This window comes from Rutidosis leptorrhynchoides, chromosome 10 (assembly GCF_046630445.1).
Source record: "Rutidosis leptorrhynchoides isolate AG116_Rl617_1_P2 chromosome 10, CSIRO_AGI_Rlap_v1, whole genome shotgun sequence".
In the NCBI taxonomy this organism is placed as follows: Eukaryota; Viridiplantae; Streptophyta; class Magnoliopsida; order Asterales; family Asteraceae; genus Rutidosis; species Rutidosis leptorrhynchoides.
The window spans coordinates 202,580,164-202,600,694 of record NC_092342.1 but is presented as its reverse complement, the minus strand read 5'-3'; the positions used below and the strand labels follow the sequence as shown (position 1 = coordinate 202,600,694).

The window sequence follows — 20,531 nt, the reverse complement described above, 5'->3', positions numbered from 1 at the left end:
TTAAATCACGCACGTATACATAATGCTTTGGATTTTCTCGATATAGAACTGTCGTGCAGGATGTTTAATGATTGCCCAACGACCCTGAAGTACACCGAATGCTCGTTCGATATCCTTTCTTGATGCCTCTTGGTAGCGTTTGAATTTGGATAATTTTGGTTCAATCGTACTTTTGAACGATTTCACAAGTGTCGACCAATTCGGATATATGCCATCCGCTAAATAATAGCCCCGTGTAAAACTCAACCCATTCACCGTATAGTTACACGGTGGAGATCTATCTTCAAGCAACTCTTTAAATAAATCAGATTGGTTTAACACATTGATATCATTATTTGAACCAGCCGGTCCAAAGTAAGCGTGCCAAATCCATAAATCATACGAGGCGACCGCTTCCAACGTTATTGTTGGGTGACCATGATCGCCTCGTGTGTATTTCCCTTTCCAACTAACTGGACAATTTTTCCAAGCCCAATGCATACAATCTAGACTACCGAGCATGCCCGAAAAACCATGGATTTCCTCATGTTTTCTAGTTAAACGTTCAACATCGGAGGCATTCGGTTTTCTTAAATATTCGCTCGAAAATAAATGTATAACACTTTTGCAATAATTTTCTAAACACGGATACACTGTGCTTTAACCAATATGAAAATACTCGTCAAAAATATCGGGAGCAACACCGTATGCTAATTGTCGTATAGCCGATGTAATTTTTTGATAAACAGTAAACCCGAGTAAACCGGTTGCATCCCGTCTTTGATGAAAATATTTAAAGTATGAAGGAATAGGTTCTTGAGAATAACTGAGTATACATGTGGAGATACGGTTAAACAGTCGACTGCTCATTCGAAAACGTGTTCGGAATTTATCTTCGGGGAATGTAGGTGTGTCGAAAAAGTAATCATTTCACAATAGTGTAGCCCTTCCTGCCGATCTCTCTGAAAATATCTTCTTGGAGCTCTTGGGATAGGTTCATAAGTTTCTTCTTCGTTGGCATCTATAAAATCAAGCATTTCTAGTTGTCGCTCCGGATTGTACGCACTTGCTAGTTCCATAACATCTTCAAAATCGTAATCGTTAAGATACAAGTTATTCATTTTTTGTAGTAGGTTGTAATATGGAGTGTGTTGTAATATTTGAGTGTGTTGAATGGTTTAATGTGTATTTGTTTAGATGTGGAGTGTGGTATATATAGGATTGAAAATGGAAAAAATAATAATAAAAAACTGAATATGCATGCAAATATATCCGTTGGAAACAAAATAATGGCTACATACACGTTCTTGTGGAAGTCGTCGGATGAAAAATTAGAGCACGGTCACTGAACGGCGGCCCAACGACGCCGCGCTAATATAGTCGCCTTTCAACGGCGAGTGTAACAACCCTGCTTTTTCCGTTACTTCCGTTAACCTTCCGTTAGTTTATTTAACGGCGATTACTTGACTTTTGTGTATTTATGTGTAATAAATACATACTTGATCCTTGGAGGGTTACAATAATTAATATGGGTTAGTATTAATTCGAATAAATATTTCAGATAAAGAAATACGATAAAAACGATACGGTTTGGATAACTACTTTTTGAGCAACGAAACGCTCGAGTTCATTTTAATAATTATTTTAATAATTATTAACTTTTTAAAAATATTTAATTTATTGAGTTTTTAATAAATTAAACGTTTGGTTGCGTTTTAACGATCGGTTTAGCGTTCCGGGCCTTCGGTACGTCTAAACGACACTTGAAACGAGCCACGAGTACGCGCTTTTGCAAAACACGAGCCCGGAAGACACTCCCTTAGGCCATTCAGCCGATTGTCCATCCCCACCCCCTTTTTTTTTTTTTGTAAATTTTGCAACTTAAGGGACTTAAGTGTTAAGTAGAGGAATTAGGGCCTAATATAAATAGTATGTGTTAAACCTAAACTGCATAATCTCCTACCCTAATTTTTAATTCAGTCGACTACTTCTTTTCTTCCTTCCCATCGTCGCGCAACCATCATCATTCCATCACTTCAATTTTCACAATTAGATAAAACCTTCTACATGAATGTTGAAATTCACATTGTCCTCTACGCGTTGGTGTATTTAATTTGTTGATCAAACGTATAATCACATGAACCCTAACCTTTAAAATCTGATTTTATTGATGTTTCATAGTTTATGTTGTCAATTGCTCAAGTCTATATGCGTTATCGTTGATTAGTATCGTTAAATTGATCGTTTGATGCGTTAGGGTTAAAAACCGAATTTGATTTGTATGTATACAGAAAAACTTTAATGACCCGTCCTAATCCATCTGAACGAATACATTACATTTGGTTACATAGCGAGGTACTTGACCTCTATATGATACCTTTTACAAACATTGCATTCGTTTTAAAAAGACAAACTTTCATTACATCGAAAATTGACGGCATGCATACCATTTCATAATATATCCAACTATAATTGACTTAATAATAATCTTGATGAATTCGACGACTCGAATGCAACGTCTTTTGAAATATGTCATGAATGACTCCAAGTAATATCTCTAATATGAGCAAATGCACATCGGAAGATTTCTTTCATACCTGAGAATAAACATGCTTTAAAGTGTCAACCAAAAGGTTGGTGAGTTCATTAGTTTATCGTAATCATTCATTTCTATCATTTTAATAGACCACAAGATTTTCATTTCCAATAAACATCCCATACATAGAGATAAAAATCATTTATATGGAATGAACACCTGGTAATCGACCTTAACAAGTTGCATATAGAATATCCTCATCATTCTGGGACAACTTCGGACATGATAAATTCGCCATCATTCCGGGAGAACTTCGGACATGATAAATTCGCCATCATTCCGGGAAAACTTCGGACTCGATAAATTTGCTATCATTCCAGGACAACTTCGGACATGATAAAAAGGGCATATTCGATTTCGATAATTCAACCATAGAATGTAGTTTCGATTACTTGTGTCTATTTCGTAAAACAGTTATAAAAGCAGTTCATGTATTCTCAGTTCAAAACTATATTTCAAAAGCATTTAATAAAGCAGTTGTAAAAACAGCGCATGTATTCTCAGTCCCAAAAATGTAAAGAGTAAAAGGGAATCAAATGAACTCACCAACCTTTTGGTTGACACTTTAAAGCATAATTATTCTCAGGTATGAAAGAAATCTTCCGATGTGCATTTGCTCATATTAGAGATATTACTTGGAGTCATTCATGACAAAATTGACTTTGTTGAATGTTAATTATTATGATATAATTAGAATCCTTGCGAAAAACTATTGATTTTAGGCTTTGGATTCGCTTGATTTCGTTTCCGGATGATCAAGTTATGTCCATTTGAATTAACGTTGTGTTTTTGTTGTGTAATCAGAAAATTGGGTTTGATAGACCACGAATTGGCTTGTGAAACTTATTCCACTGGAAAGATAATTTAAAAACACTCAAGTTATACTAGGATACCATGTCGTTTTCTTATGTATAACTCGAGCTATGCTTGATTTAGTGTAAAAGTGGAATTATACAGCACTTGCATGAAAACAGCCTTATATGATAAAATGTGTTGACTTCTGTGATTAAATCTTTGCATATTTGAAATGTACGCAAAAATTACTTCACCTTTCATGTAGATATCATAGGTTAATTGTATCTAGATCTTCGGATAATTGCGTTCGAATGTGACTAGCTAAACTAGAATCGAATCTGCAACTTGCTATCTGTTTTATACTATGTGGTTTGTGTTTATTGAAATAGCATGTATGCTTCTGTAATATGAATCTTTATATGTTATGTGGTATAGGCTCAGTTTATTGCAACCTCCAAAACCTTATGCATTGGGCAAACTAGTGTCATACTTTTTGTAACTTCTGAATTGAGCTGAAAACTGAACATTCAACTTGCACGAATAAACTGTACAAATTGGCTAAACAAAAATTGCTCAACTTTTGATAGTGTTATTTTGACTTGTCCTTGAACTATGTCCACTGACCTTGTGTCAATTTCATGTCCCTAACTCTGGTTATAGCCAAAACGAAATCAGTGCGTGGTCAGAAACTGACTTGGCAAACCATAAATGTACCCCTTCTGATTCCTAACTTTTAATTATCGTATGAGACCCTGGCCAGACTTTTTGGAATCAATTTTGAGTATACTTATGATCTGAAGTTTTCCGTGTTTACTTGAATTTTGTACTATGAGATAACATGCTAAGTTTGCTACATTTACATAAACTTTGTGCACAACGATAAACTGAAATTGTGAAATTGACCATTTATGATCCAAAACGTGTTGTTTGACTTAGGTTTGACATGTTGACCAACATTTGACATGTACCTACCGATGTTGACTTTAGTTGACTACTTTGACCAAGTTTGAGTTTCGGTTTGACTTCGGTTGACTTTATTTGACTTGCATGAACTAGTTGATTGTATGTTGACTTTTACTTTGAAACGCGTCGAGTCGAGCAATAAGACAACTTATACTATGAAACCACATTTATTTAGGACATATTTATTGACCAACCTAAATACGTATACTTAGGTTGCATTACTCGGCTATAATCCATACAAGTTAATTGTCCACTTTTCAATCCGAGCTTTATTCAAAGGTGAGTCTACAGTCCCGCTTTTTACATGTTTTCAGGGATGAGAATACACGTTGTTATACTTACATTATCAAATGCTTTTGTATTGACACGAGTACTATATATGCATATTGAGTTTGTTCACAAAGCCTCTAGCTTGAATACTTTTAATACCATCGGTGTAAGCACAATTTAGATGGACGGATCAGTTAGGTTGACAACCTCACCCTACAATATTAACTGTGGTGCATTTACTTTGAACATTAGATACACTCGAACAAGTGTATAACATTTTATAAGGTAAAGGCGGGTATAGTGGTTTCTATACTCGGGTCATTGCTAGTATTCAGGTTCTCAGATTATGCAAACGTTTTGCAACTTGAAGTTGTACTTGTAAAATCTCGTGGTCAAGGAAACTAAACTATTTTCTGATAACTGTTTTTCAGATACTATAAAACGTTATGTAAAACTGTGGTTTACGAACAAAATGAGATAAAACTTGACATGGTATTGTCTACAGATATTTGAAACTTGACATGGTAGTGTCGACAAACTTTTAAAACGGGACACGGTGTTGTCTACAAACTTTTAACGTTAAACCTTGGTGGTCTTCCACTAATAAACGTTTTTGAAATATTATTTCTTAAACAAACTGTATTGTTTACCTAAAACCTGTAGATTCACTCAACATTATTGTTGATCCGTTTTGCGTGTTTTATTCTCAGGTATTAATTGCTTCCGCTGTAGAATATTGCTGTTACGTAGAAGTCAAGCCAAGCACTGGGACCAGAGTTAACATTTCGTTAGAGGGATTTTTGAAGGGGTGTTACATATGGTATCAGAGCTTTGGCTATAGGGAACTAGGATACATTAGTGTGTCTAACCGTAGGGCGCATTAGTGAAGTCTAGTCTATAGCCGTGTGTCTTGGATGACTTTTACACATTATACCTGCACTATTTGCTTCACAATACGACGTGTAGGGCTACACATTACATCACATACATATACACCCTATACCCATATGATATGGACTTGAACTAAGCGCTATACTACGAACCACATACGTACCCGTGACGCGAGGTTTAACTAAATTAAGTTAACTACGCCATCTTGAACTTATGGAGCGATGTCGAATGGAAATGTGAGATAGCGTAATGTGATGATCGGGATTACATTACGGTAACTTATATAGAAGTTCCGACATCGCAAAATAAGGAATTGGGACTGAGTCAAGTAGGTTACTTGGATAAACAACGTTTTGAAAACAAATCGTGTAATCTCAAATGTGAGCAGAAACTTACCATGTGCAAATTATTTGTTAATATAACTTGTAAGTAACTTGTAATATTGACCCAACTCATCACTGCTCGACACTGTTTATCACCACCGATCATTACTTGTTACTACTCAGATACTACTTGAACACACTCGTCATCTCATACCACAACTCAGCACTATTTAACGCTGCTAACTACTGCTCAACCCCGTCTCTCACTGCTACTCACGACTAATCACTACTTCTCACTGCTTGTCATTACTAAATAATGTTGGGATTTAACAAGTTTCATGATACATAAAACCTTTTAAGAATCAAATTAAAGCGGAAGCATGTTGTTATTACCATTTAAACTTGTTAATCTTTAACCAATTAAAGTTAAATCCCAATTTGGATCAAGTTATGAAGTATGCTTACAAACTACAAGCAAGTAAAGAGTTTATACCTACTCCAAGCTTGTAAGTGATGATGAAGATGTTGAAGAATGGAGCTTTAAAATGAACCCTCAAGTGTTCAATACCCTAATCCTTTGATGAACCAACACCACCCTTTAAGTTAGTTAAGATTTAGACACTTAACTAGCTAATTACCCAAGCTTAAAACCCTTTTATTTGCACCCAAAATTCTGATCAGCAGCAACTAGAAAGATGATGGTGAATGGAGCCTCAAAACTATGAAACCTCAAAAGATAATACCCCAAAATTTTACCCAACACCTAATACTATGGTTAGGATTTATTGACACTTGAAGATAAGCTTCCAAACAAGCTCAAGGACTCTCTATTCTAGCTTCAAAATTCGGCCAGAATGCAGCAAGTTTGAAAAAGAGAGTGTTTTTGCATGTATGGATGTATTATGTATTCTCTCTTCAGTCAAGGACTTGATACCCATGTACCTTAATACTTGTGTTATGTTAAAAGTAACAAAACAAGCATGGGATGCTTGTCTTGGAGTCCCAAAATCTGCATTCCACTTCACATGGGTTTTATATAAAATAACCCTTTTATTTTTATAAAACTTGTATAAAAAAAACATGACTTGTTAAGTTACATACATATTTATTTTATAAACCTTTTATAAAATATAACACAATGTATTGTTTATCCTTATAAACAATTAAGTCCTTAATTTACAAATTATCCAAATAATTTATCTCAAGTAATAATATTTTAGAAAACCGATTTTCAAAAATCCAAGTGTCGCGTATTGATTTAATGATCCATTCATTAAGATCCAATACGATTAAGGTGTCGGTAAGCTTGTTATTGGGTATGACCCGACTTGGATTATAACATATTAGCCACATTAATTAAATATATCTCTCGGGCATACGAAAACCTTCAATCTCCCACTTGCACGAGAAACATAAGAAATTAATGCAAGTGATGGATACCACCTAACGACCGTCCATCACCCCCAATATGTTATGACTTTGTGCCATTCAATAACATCATCCCTTTCGAGTTCCCATATCGAATATGAATAGGTGAATCTTTCATCACATCCTTTCGTCCTAGATGTCATGTTAAATCCAAGAGATACAGAGTGATCACTCTCTTTTAGATTTAACTTTACAGGCCTTAGACATCTGACTCTCAACGAATAAGAGGGACAAATTCCATCTTGACTACATATGTCCTAAATATATACCTTGCATTATACCTGAGCTCTTCCTTATGAACTACCATATTTCAGAATAGCGAAGGAAAGAATCAAGGCACAATACTCGATAAATATCCAAACCCAATATGTATCTCAGGTCAGAGGATACAATGATATTCGCCTTTACTCAAGATTACACATGATCAACCACAAAGGCTCCATTCAGTAAATATTGAGGGCGGGTCTTCCAATATTTGTATCCCACAAATATCTATGAACCTTGGTTGCAACCTTGCCCCACATTCATTCTGTGAATGTATACCAATCCAAGTTCATAATAGTCTAAACCTCACACTTGCTCCCACAAATGTGATCGACTACGGAATTTAGAATAATAGCTTATTCATGGATAAAATATGCAAAATAGGAACCTGACTCATGATTAATAAATTAACACCATAATTATATTAATGAGTTTGAACAAATTTTGTTCCGTTACAATACTTAAAACAGATCATGACCAATCACTAGAATATCGAAGCCCTAATGCACAAGCATGTCCTGCATGTTTTGCTCCATGTAAGAGCTTCGTGAGAGGATCCGCTATATTAAGATCTGTGTGAACTTTGCGAATACATATCTTTCCTTTTTCAACTTCATCCCTTATGTAGTTGAATCTCCGCTCAATGTGACGGGTCTTTTGGTGAGCACGAGGTTCCTTGATTTGAGCAATCGCACCCTCGTTGTCACAAAAGATCTCTAGAGGGTCCTGAATGGAATGGACTACTCCTAAGTCATCGATGAATTTCTTCATCCATGTAGCTTCCTGAGCTGCCAATGAGGCGGCAATGTACTCCGACTCTGTAGTGGATAATGCAACAACATCCTGTTTTGAACTCTTCCAAGAGACCGCACCTCCATTTAATGTAAAGACATAACCGGATTGTGATCGAGAATCATCACGATCAGTTTGGAAACTCGCATCCACGTAACCTTTCACAGTGAGCTCCTCCTCACCAGACCCATATATTAGAAACATATCCTTAGTCCTCCTAAGGTATTTCAATATACATTTAACAGCAATCCAATGACTGTTTCCTGGGTTATTCTGGTATCTACTTGTCAGGCTAAGAGCGCATGACACATCCGATCTAGTGCATATCATTACATACATGATTGACCCAATAGCAGACGCATATGGGACTTTCTTCATTCTTTCCTGTTCATCTTTTGTGGTGGGACACTGAGATGAACTAAGGAGCGTTCCTCTTTGAATAGGTACCAAACCTTTCTTAGAGTTCTCCATCTTGAACCTTTTCAAGATCTTTTCAATGTATGAACTTTGATTCAAACCTATCAATTTCTTGGATCTATCCCTGTAGATCCTAATCCCCAAAATGTATTGTGCTTCTTCAAGATCCTTAATGGAGAAGCAGCTTTTCAGCCAAGTCTTAACACCTTGCATTGTCGGAATATCGTTTCCAAATAACAATATATCATCCACATATAATACAAGGAACATGATAGTGCTCCCACTAGCTTTCTTGTATACACAAGCTTCATCACCATTTTTAATGAAGCCAAATTTCTTGGCTTCCTCATTAAAACGATGATTCCACATTCTAGATGCTTGTTTCAATCCGTAGATTGATTTCTTTAACTTACATACTTTGTTAGGATGTTTCGGATCGACAAAACCCTCAGGCTGAACCATATAGACATCTTCCTCAAGATATCCATTTAGGAAAGCGGTTTTGACATCCATTTGCCAAATTTCATAATCATAATGAGCAGCAATGGCAAATAATATCCTAATAGACTTTAGCATTGCCACAGGCGAAAAGGTTTCATCATAGTCAACCCCTTGAGTTTGAGTGAAACCTTTTGCTACAAGTCTGGCTTTATATGTATTTAAGTTTCCATGCATGTCGGTTTTCATCTTGAAAATCCATTTACAATCAACTAACTTGGAGCTAGCAGGTTGTACAACTAGTTCCCAAACTTGGTTGTCATACATGGATTGCATCTCAGCGTTCATGGCTTTCTGCCATTTATCTTTATCAATCCTTGATAAAGCATCTTGGTAGTTAGTTGGTTCATCCAAATCAACCACATAGCAATCATCCATGAGAAACCCATATCTCTCAGGAGGATTACTAATCCTACTAGATTTGCGAACATCTTGTATACTTTGATCATCCATTTGATCATTCTCAACATTTTCATGTTGAGTGCTAGTGTCAACCAATTGTGTATCATCTACTTGATCTTAAACCTCTTCAAGATCTATCTTCCTTTCACTATTACCTTCCATTAGGAACTTAGTTTCAAGGAATTCCGCCTTCCGAGCAACAAATACATTCTGCTCGGAAGGATCATAGAAATAATATCCCATATCATCCTTGGGATATCCTATGAAGATACACTTCGTGGATCAAGCATTCAACTTATTAGGGACGTAACGCTTAGGATAAGCTTCACATCCCCATACCTTTAAGTATGATGGAGATGGAGGTTTTCCAAACCACATCTCATGAGGAGTTCGTTCCACTTTCTTGGTTGGGGCCGTATTTAAAATACGAGCCGCGGAGCATAGACAATAACCCCAAAATGATAGAGGTAATGAGGTTTTAGCCATCATAGATCGAACCATATCCATTAGGGTTCGGTTCCTCCTTTCGGAAACTCCATTAAGTTGGGGTGTTCCAGGAGGAGTAAGTTGCGAGATAATCCCACAACTTTTAAGATGATCTTGGAAAGCATCGCTTAGGTATTCACCTCCTCTATCGGTACGAAGTACCTTGATTGTCTTATTGAGTTGATTTTGTACTTCGTTTTGATATTCCTTGAATGCTTCAAAAGTTTCGTCCTTGTGTCTTAATAAGTAGACATATCCGAAATGACTGAAGTCATCAATGAAAGTAACGAAGTATCTTTCACCGTTCCTAGTTATGGGCTTAAAGGGTCCACATACATCCGAATGTATTAATCCCAATAAGTCCTTAGCCCTTTCATAGGTCCCTTTGAAAGGTGCTTTAGTCATTTTGCCTTGTAAACAAGATTCACATACATCAAACGAGTCTAGTTCATTTGATTTCAAAAGGCCATTCTTTTGAAGTGTATGCATTCGATTCTTGTTTATGTGACCAAGGCGACAATACCATAAGTAGGAATCACTCAAATCTCTTTTGAGTTTCTTGGTGTTTGCATGAAACATTGAGCTATTGTATGATGTGTCATCATGAACCAATTCATAAATACCATTCGAAGGTGAAGCCTTAAAATAGAACACATTATCTAAAGAAACATGGATATCATCATTAATGAAATTAAGATTAAAACCATATTGTTTCAAACGGGATACAAAAATAATGTTTCGAGATAAATCGGGTGCATACAAAACATTTTTCAAAATAAGCTCCAAACCACTTGGTAGCTTCAAAACAAAGTCTCCTTGAGCTTTCACTTGCACCCTTGCTCCATTTTCCATGAAGAGACTTGTTGTTCCCGCTTCTTTATCACTTCTTTTGAACCCCTGCAAAGAATTGCAAATATGAGTTCCACATCCTGTGTCTAATACCCATGTATTAGAAGAAGTAATACTAAGCTCAATGTATACCATATATACATTACCTGAGGTTTGCCCTGCATCCCTCTTTTCTTTCAACTCTTTTAGGTAGACCGGGCAATTGCGTTTCCAGTGACCCATTTCACCGCAACCAAAGCACGGATCTTCCTTGGGGTTAGCCTTTCCGGCAACCTTTTACTTCTTGTTGTTATTGGTTGGGGTAACCATCTTCCCCTTTCCCTTGCCCTTGCCTTGGTAGGTGGGTCCTTTCCTCTTAGCCACCTTCGGCTTAGAAGTGTTATTGTTTTTGGACCCGCCTTCATTGATCATATACATGGGTGAAGCCCTTTTACCCATGCTCGCTTCGGCCGTCTTAAGCATGGCATGTAATTCGCCAATGCTTTTATCCCAACCATTCATGTTGTAATTCATTACAAATGTGTCAAACCTTTTTGACAATGAGTTGAGAATAAGGTCCGTGGCTAATTCATTAGACACGTTGCAATTTAGACGGTTTGCTCGATCAATAAGGCTTTTCATCTTAAGGACATAAGATGAAACGGATTGGGAGTCATCCATCCGACATGCATGAAGCGCTCGGACCATTTCAAAGCGCTCGACACGAGCTTGTTGAAGGAACATCTCCTTCAACTGTGTGATCATGTCATATGCACTATGATGCTCGAAGTCCTTTTAGAGTTCGGGTATCATAGTCCCAAGCATGAGGCAAGAAACTTGCAACGAATCGGTGCAATATTTCTCCCAATGGGCCATGCCTTCCGTATCATCCTCGTCCGGTTGATTGGGAATGGGGTCTTCCAACACATATGCCCTATCCTCAAGTTTGAGGACAATTCTTAGATTGCGGAACCAATCCATGAAGTTCGTATGGTTGAGTTTTTCTTTTTCGAGGATTGACCTCAACGATAGGTTGTTAAAGTTGATTGGTGTGTTTGGAATGTTGTTGTTATTGGCGGCCATCTACAAAATTTAACAAAATTGTTTAAGTATCAATTTTAATTTAACAATCAATACCCTTTAAATCTAATTAATATTTATTAAATTTTAGAAACCAACGGTAAACCAAATTTCGGTTAGGTGACCTTTATCCGTCATTTGATTTAGCTAGGTAGTCATTGTATGACAATTGCAATCCTTTTGCAACTTCTAAGTTATGGAATCATGCAATCCTTTTGCATGGCATATTTATCCCATCAACGCCTATTTGTTCCTCATGCTTCGGTGACCCTAAGTTCATGATTCCCAAATCAAGTCATCCTACTTGTGTAAACGTGTAAATCTAACATACAAGTGGTTAGGTGACCTTTATCCCACAAGTGTTCCAAATTTACCTTAATCATATTAGTTTGCTCATAACGGTTAGGTGACCTTTATCCCATTATGAGTTCCCTAATATTTTTAAGTGTCACACAAAAGGATGGCGTTTAACTTGTTTGCCTTGTTAATAAGGGATTTTAAGTTTTCATTAATTCTAGTTTGAGAATACTTTTACACCATACACCAACATGCATTTAGTGTATGGTTTGTATGAAAATCCATTTTCATGTCTTGTAATTAAGCCAATTACATGATTTGATATAAACCATTTTATATGTGTTTTAATAACCATTTATTATGTATTCTTATTAACCGTTTATTAATGTCCTTTTGCCATTTTAATTTAACCATTTAAATTGTCGTTTTGCATGTTGTTAATAATGTTTAATTTAACCAATTAAATTGCCATTTTGCTTGTTGTTTTACTTGTGTGATTAACTTGTAGCACACAAACATGCAATTCACAATCATACAAAAAACAACCATGCATGCAAAACAAATATGTTCACAATCAAGCCAATTTGGTAGACATTTGTTTAGCCGAAAACAAATGCCACCGGTAAGGGTTATAACATAAAGTAGGAGATTTCAAATCTCCCACTTAATCTTGCATCCAAATGCATGTGTTCTTCCTTTGCTCCATCTTGTGCATCTTCATTCTCTTTACAAAAAATATATCCTAATACATTTTTCTCTAGAAAATGAAATACAACCTAATCTATTTTACATACCAAATATAAAATAAATTACATAACAAATGAATGAATAAATTACATGCCAAAAGAATAATTAATATTACATACCAAATGAATAATTAATCAACCAAATAAGCAATCAACCAAACACAAGGTCAAGGCTTAGATTGTGAACATTTACATACAACCAAAATATGACCAAAATGGAAGAACCCAAACCCACTTTTGGGTCTCCCAAATTCGGCCAAAACATACACCCACCCAAAACCGAAAATTTTTGCATTCTACTATCATGCATGTTCATAAAATGCAAAAATCTAGCGGGTTTAAAAAAACATCTCGAAGCATATTTCAACAACTTCGGCTCTAGATACCATTGTTGGGATTTAACAAGTTTCATGATACATAAAACCTTTTAAGAATCAAATTAAAGCGGAAGCATGTTGTTATTACCATTTAAACTTGTTAATCTTTAACCAATTAAAGTTAAATCCCAATTAGGATCAAGTTATGAAGTATGCTTACAAACTACAAGCAAGTAAAGAGTTTATACCTACTCCAAGCTTGTAAGTGATGATGAAGATGTTGAAGAATGGAGCTTTAAAATGAACCCTCAAGTGTGAAATACCCTAATCCTTTGATGAACCAACACCACCCTTTAAGTTAGTTAAGATTTAGACACTTAACTAGCTAATTAACCAAGCTTAAAACCCTTTTATTTGCACCCAAAATTCTGATCAGCAGCAACTAGAAAGATGATGGTGAATGGAGCCTCAAAACTATGAAACCTCAAGAGATAATACCCCAAACTTTTACCCAACACCTAATACTATGGTTAGGATTTATTGACACTTGAAGATAAACTTCCAAACAAGCTCAAGGACTCTCTATTCTAGCTCCAAAATTCGGCCAGAATGCAGCAAGTTTGAAAAAGAGAGTGTTTTTGCATGTATGGATGTATTATGTATTCTCTCTTCAGTCAAGGACTTGATACCCATGTACCTTAATACTTGTGTTATGTTAAAAGTAACAAAACAAGCATGGGATGCTTGTCTTGGAGTCCCCAAATCTGCATTCCACTTCACATGGGGTTTATATAAAATAACCCTTTTATTTTTATAAAACTTGTATATAAAAAAACATGACTTGTTAAGTTACATACATATTTATTTTATAAACCTTTTATAAAATATAACACAATGTATTGTTTATCCTTATAAACAATTAAGTCCTTAATTTACAAATTATCCAAATAATTTATCTCAAGTAATAATATTTTAGAAAACCGATTTTCAAAAATCCAAGTGTCGCGTATTGATTTAATGATCCATTCATTAAGATCAAATACGATTAAGGCGTCGGTAAGCTTGTTATTGGGTATGACCCGACTTGGATCATAACATATTAGCCACATTAATTAAATATGTCTCTCGGGCATACGAAAACCTTCAAATAAGACTTTAGTATTTACTGCTATCCATTGCTACTTGCTACTACTCAATACTACTCATTACTACTTACCACTACTAAGTATTACTCGTCACTACTAACACCTCCACGCTTTACTACTCACTACTGTGCATCACAACTCAATTCTGATGCGTCTTTAGAGGAGGATTTCCTGGTAACAGCCCGCACAATACGTAGTAGATATTGCCCACTCGATTTCCAACTTACCTATCATTCAGCCACCTGCCATTCATGATTTTGTTTTCCAACACGAGCCTACCGACTGATGACCATTATGCCTTATTGGGTGCATTAGAATACATGTGTATATACTTATGATACGAGCATGCTATCTAATAACTTATACGTCACTATTATCATCACTGATTATCACAACCCATCGCTACTTATCGCTAACGCCATCACTCATTGCTACTATTAATACTACTCGTTACCATATCCCTCCTCATTCTGTTCCAACATACTATTCTTAAGCTACAATCATTTTCATTATACCCACAAACATTACCAACCAACTTTGAACACATCGACGCGAACTACACTTCATCTGTTACTGCGAGACACACCCGTCTGGGAGTTTGTACCAACCCTTTTCGATTAACTATCAGATTTTGTTTGAGTTGCCATTACACCTTGTTCATTTTCGTTTTCCATGAAATTCGTCACGAGATTGTTCTCACTCATCAATCATACTGTTTATATATGTTGTCAACACAGGTGCTAATAGAAGCTTTAACACTAGAGAATTTGGTCACAACGTTTATAACCATGTACCTTCCTTAGACAACGTGTACTCTATAGAACTATTAAACTGAGAAGTTTTAACCTCGTGGTTGAAACAAACTGGTTATCTGATGATACAACCAAGGAAGCTACGATTAGAAGGCTATTCGAATTCATTTCACCTACGGTAATGGTGTATGGAGAGGATATTAGTACACCATCATGTTACACTAATTACCCGAAGGTCCAGAAGTACATGAGATGAGAATATCTCGTAATTCTGGCACATGTAAGTAAAGATGAGCCGACATTTAGGAGAACCGAATATGTCCCGACTATTAGAGATTGTCCTGGGATTACACGTCCACCCCACCGTGAAGCCGAATTTCGGATTGATTTGGTGCCAGCAGCTGCACCCGTTACGCGTACAATATACGGATTTGCACCTTTAGAACTATAAGAGCTTCCCATGGTGAAGAACATCAGGGTTGTAATGCCCTAATGTGACAGGTACTAGAAGGTGGGTCATATAACCATGAATTTCCGAGTTGGAGCTCCGGTCTTGTTTGTTAAAAAGAAGGATGGGTCGATGAGATTGTGTATCGACTACAGAGAATTGAACAAGTTGACAATCAAGAATCGGTATCCGCTACCGAGGATTGATGACTTATTTGATCAGCTGCAGGGATCTAGTTGTTATTCGAAGATTGATTTGAGATCCGGGTATCACCTATTGAGAGTCAAAGAAGCTGATGTCCCGAAGACGGCGTTTAGAACACGTTATGGACATTATGAGTTTACAGTGATGCCGTTTGGTTTGACAAACGCATCAACAGTGTTCATGGACCTCATGAACCGTGTGTGTAAGCCATACCTAGATAAATTCGTCATTTTGTTTATTGATGATATATTGGTGTACTCCAAGAACAAGGAAGAGCACGAACAGCATCTACGATCGATATTGACCATGATTAGAAAAGAGCAGTTGTATGCAAAGTTCTCTAAGTGTGACTTTTGGTTACCAGAAGTACAATTTCTTGGCCATGTTGTAGGGGCCAATGGAATACAAGTCGATCCAGCAAAGATTGAGTCGGTTAAGAATTGAGAAACTCCAAAGACGCCAACTCAGATCCGGCAATTTTTGGGTCTAGCTGGTTACTACAGTAGATTCATTGAAGGATTCTCTAAGATTGCCCGACCATTAACCGCGTTGACTCATAAGGGCAAGAAGTATGAGTGGACAGGACTGTAACATCCCGCATTTTTCCGTTAAATTATTTTAACGACCGTCGTTTTTTAGATAATATCTTCCGTTATCTAAATTCGTAGTTTCCGTTGACTAACGTTCATAATATTTCCGTTATTTAATTATAACATCACTCGTTTACTCGATCGTTTTCAAAATATTCGTTCGGTAAAATCCCGCACCCGCTTCTAAACTCGAGGGACTAAAATTGACACGGGGCAAACTAGTTGACTAGGTCAACTAGTCCACCCCAATCACCACCATTCAATCATCTCCATCTCTCTCTCTTTCTCTCTAGCAAGAACACACACACATTTACCCAATTCAATCATTCATCATCTAAATTCGATCTAGGAGGCCAACATCAAAACAAATTACGTATTTGGAATCCTCTCTTCATCCTCTACAATTTGATACCAACTTCATCTCGTTTGGGTAACATTTCTAAAACTCTAGATTTTCTCTAAATTCGTGTTTTTGATTTGAAATGGTGTTAGTTAGTGTCTATGGCTCGTGTCTAGCATGAATATATGATTTACTTGCTCGATTTGTTGTTTTGAGTAACTAGTATGAACAATTGAAATGGGTGTGCTTAATCTTTAATTTTGGATGAGTTAATGTTGTTAAATTGTTAAAGTTCATGTTTTAATTGTGTTACTAGTATCACTAGCTTCAATTTGATGCGTAGGTTGATTAAGAAAACTTCAAAAACATGAATATTGATTTTTGTGAATTTTGGTTAGGGTTTGATAGACTTTGAAATGAACTTTTGATGCGTTGAATGCTTGTTAATGTTGTTAGTAAGTGTTTAGATGCAATGTATGCTTAATTACCTTCGAAACGGCATATCGTATGTGTAAATTAGATTCCCGAATCATAAAATACGTTTTACGAACTTGAAACTTTGAAAATAAACCTTTCTTGATCAATTGACGAGTTTTCGGTTATTGTAATTGATGTTTTTGCTTGTGAAAGGTAGTTAATTGTATTCCTTGTCAAAAGAGCTTTCCAATGATATAAGATGCGTATTCTAAGTGTTTACGGTTTGCGTTTTGTGCTAAATTGAATTTTGGATCAAGACTTGAACTTTTGAAACTGACCAGGTTCCAGGCCACGCCTAATGTCGCGGCGCGACACCTCTGGCCGCGGCGCGGCAATAGCCGTGTTTGGGTTTTGACCTACTTTGTCAATTTTTGAAAAATGTTTGGCACGTTATGGACCTCCGATTCACATGTAACTTGTCCTAACATGCTTATATATGATTAAAAACCTCAGAAAAATAGTTCGGAACCCGACCCGAACGTGTTGACTTTTTCGTTGACTTTGACCCGACCAAGTTTGACTTTTAGCCAAACTTAATCGAATACTTATACAATCTTTCTAACTCGCTTTTATACTTGTATCTTGCATGAAACGTGATAATTTGATTCACATGCTACTTAATCGAGTCGTAACGAGCCATAGGACTAATTGAACACATTTCACCCGACCTTGTGTCGTAACCGGTTAATTGATACAACTTATTTGTTTAGGTCAAGGCTAAGCAACTTTCATGCACACGTTTACTTTGTGAAGTACATTTATACTCGTGCACTCGAGGTGAGATCATAGTCCCACCTTTTCAACAACTTTTTATACTTTTAAATTGTGGGCTGAGAAATATACTTTGTTACATTTTGTACTACTTACTTTTATACTTTGAACACAAGTACAAGGAAAACAAACATTCCACAGCGAGTTAGAACAAAAATCCTCAATTCGATTATCATTAGTTACACTTGCAGGGTGTAAGCGAGAACTTATATTGTGTGGCCATACGAGTTTGACAAACCCTCATTTCGGACGGTTCGCTACCGTCTACGGATGAAATATATTTTCGAGAAACAGTGTATGTTCTAACACTATTGTGATGGGGTTCTATGGAAGGAAACGTTAAGTCTTGATAATTGGGTGCTCGCGAACAATACTTTTGGAATGCAAACGATTTTGATAATCAACGTTATGGGAATACTAAATCTTGTGGTTCAAAAACAACGTTTACAAATACACCTATGATTTTACCAATGTTTTTCGTTGACAGTTTTCTATATGTTTCTCAGGTTCATACTCGGCTACTTGATACATGCTTCCGCACACTTTGATTACTTGCTTGAGGTCAAGCATACATGCATACGCTAGTGATAGCACTTTTGGATTAAACCTTAAAGAATACATACTTACGCTATTTATAGCAACTGTGATTTTCAACTTTTATATGTCGCAAGTTATTTCATATATACTTTACAATTTTTGTAATCTTAAACTTGTTGTCGAATTGTTTGTAAACTAAACTTTGCAAGTCTTGTACGTTTCAAATGAATGCGACATAATTTTGGTCAAACGAGTCTCATATAGGGACTATGACCACGCAACGGGACCTAAGTAGTCGGCGCCGTTAATGACGATTTTTCCGGGTCGCTACAGATGGTATCAGAGCGTTGGTTGTAGGGAACTAGGATGTGCATTAGTGTGTCTAACAGAGTCGTTGGGACGCATTAGTGAATCTAGACTACAACCGGATAGTTAGCCATTGCATTCTGACATACATTTGCTATAGATAGCACTTACTTGACTACTTGTGCATTATACTTGAATCATTCTTAGGCAAACTTCTTAATGGTACCAAGTTTTCATCATACGAACTCGTATTCTGCAACTTTCTGGTAACACGCGTAAATTCAGGATTCATACCCGTAAGGATGACGACGACTTCATTAGTCACACTTGTTCGGGAACTCTGTCTCCCAGATTGTTATTCGCCACCGTTTCAACTTACTATCGGTGTCACACCGGTGTACCTTACTATCTACCACTTCTTGTTACTGCCATCACTACTCTAGTTGAGTATCGTCGTCACTACTTATCACTACGATTGCGTACTACTCGTTATCATGATTCGTTGCTCTTTTCGCGCCTAAAGACATTATTGTTTGACTTGAACCGCATTGACGTGAATAATCATTTATATACTTCCCTCGGGGAACGCTTCTTTATAGTTGCACTAATTCTTTCGATTCAATACGAGTCACGTTAGAGACGTCGTTACACTTTGTTTATTTTAAACTTCACGATTACACGAACTTGAATCTATAGAGTGATGTGGGAATGGAGGTATGAGTTAGCGTAATATAACGACACTCGATCAACGTGGTTATATTACGGTAAGTCATACCAAAGTTCTAATGACACATGATGGTGGTTGGACTCGATCAACCTAATCACCACCATGTGCCATGTACATGACTTTATTTTTCTTGTTTGAACATCCGAAAACTCCGAGAATACTGATAACAACCATACCCGGGACACATCTTCGATTATTGTCGAACCATATTGATGCTTCCAAATGAATGACAAATTCTTTCGACTTCAAACATATGTTACACGTGTGTACTATCTCGTTTTCTTATAGTTTTTATAGACGAACTACAAAATGCTTGGTATGCTCACATCGAGGCGAAAACTTCTCTCGCCTTACACTCGTACTTCCGTTTAAGGAAATATTTTATCTAAATTCTCAATGGAGAGAAAGACTCTTCACATTATACTAGTATTCGCCTCGAGGGTGAATAGTCCTATCGAACATTTTCGGAAACCGATAAATCTTCCACGGCGCGAAATTCTTGAGAAACAGAAACTTGTTCCAACAAACGTTTTCACGTCCTAACAAACTCTTTCAAATATACCTTAAAGAAATGTACCTCGTTTCGGATCGAGATTCTCATTTCACTTCTAGATTTCAGAGTGCCTTACAAAAAGCTTCGGGACCACGTTTAAACATGAGTACCGCGTATCATCCACAAACCGACGGACCAAGCAAACACATGATTCAAACCTTGAAAACCATAATACGAGTTTGCGTTATCAACTTCAAATTTACTTGAGAAAAGTTTTTGCCTTTAACCAAATTCTCTTACAACGATGGTTATCATTCAAGTCTTAACGTCACACCTTTTGAAATCTTATATGACCGGAAACGTCATTCT

General features: G+C 36.5%; 1 protein-coding gene across 1 annotated transcript; it reads right to left on the bottom strand.

Annotated features, from left to right (window-relative positions):
• On the bottom strand, window positions 1-1,100 carry LOC139870754 (uncharacterized). The gene is made up of 3 exons (XM_071858533.1): window positions 925-1,100; window positions 659-805; window positions 1-568 (listed from the first exon to the last, which is right to left on the bottom strand). The coding sequence occupies exons 1-3, from the start codon at window positions 1,098-1,100 to the stop codon at window positions 1-3; spliced, it is 891 nt and encodes a 296-aa protein (XP_071714634.1).
• Window positions 1,101-20,531: the final 19,431 nt, after the last annotated feature.

Coding starts and splice junctions, on each gene's coding strand:
- LOC139870754 (XM_071858533.1), bottom strand. CDS start 1,100: ATGAATAACTTGTATCTTAACGATTACGATTTTGAAGATGTTATGGAA. Junction 806..924: donor CAGAGAGATCGGCAGGAAGG/GCTACACTATTG, acceptor ATGTATACTCAG/TTATTCTCAAGAACCTATTC. Junction 569..658: donor GCTCCCGATATTTTTGACGA/GTATTTTCATAT, acceptor CGAATATTTAAG/AAAACCGAATGCCTCCGATG.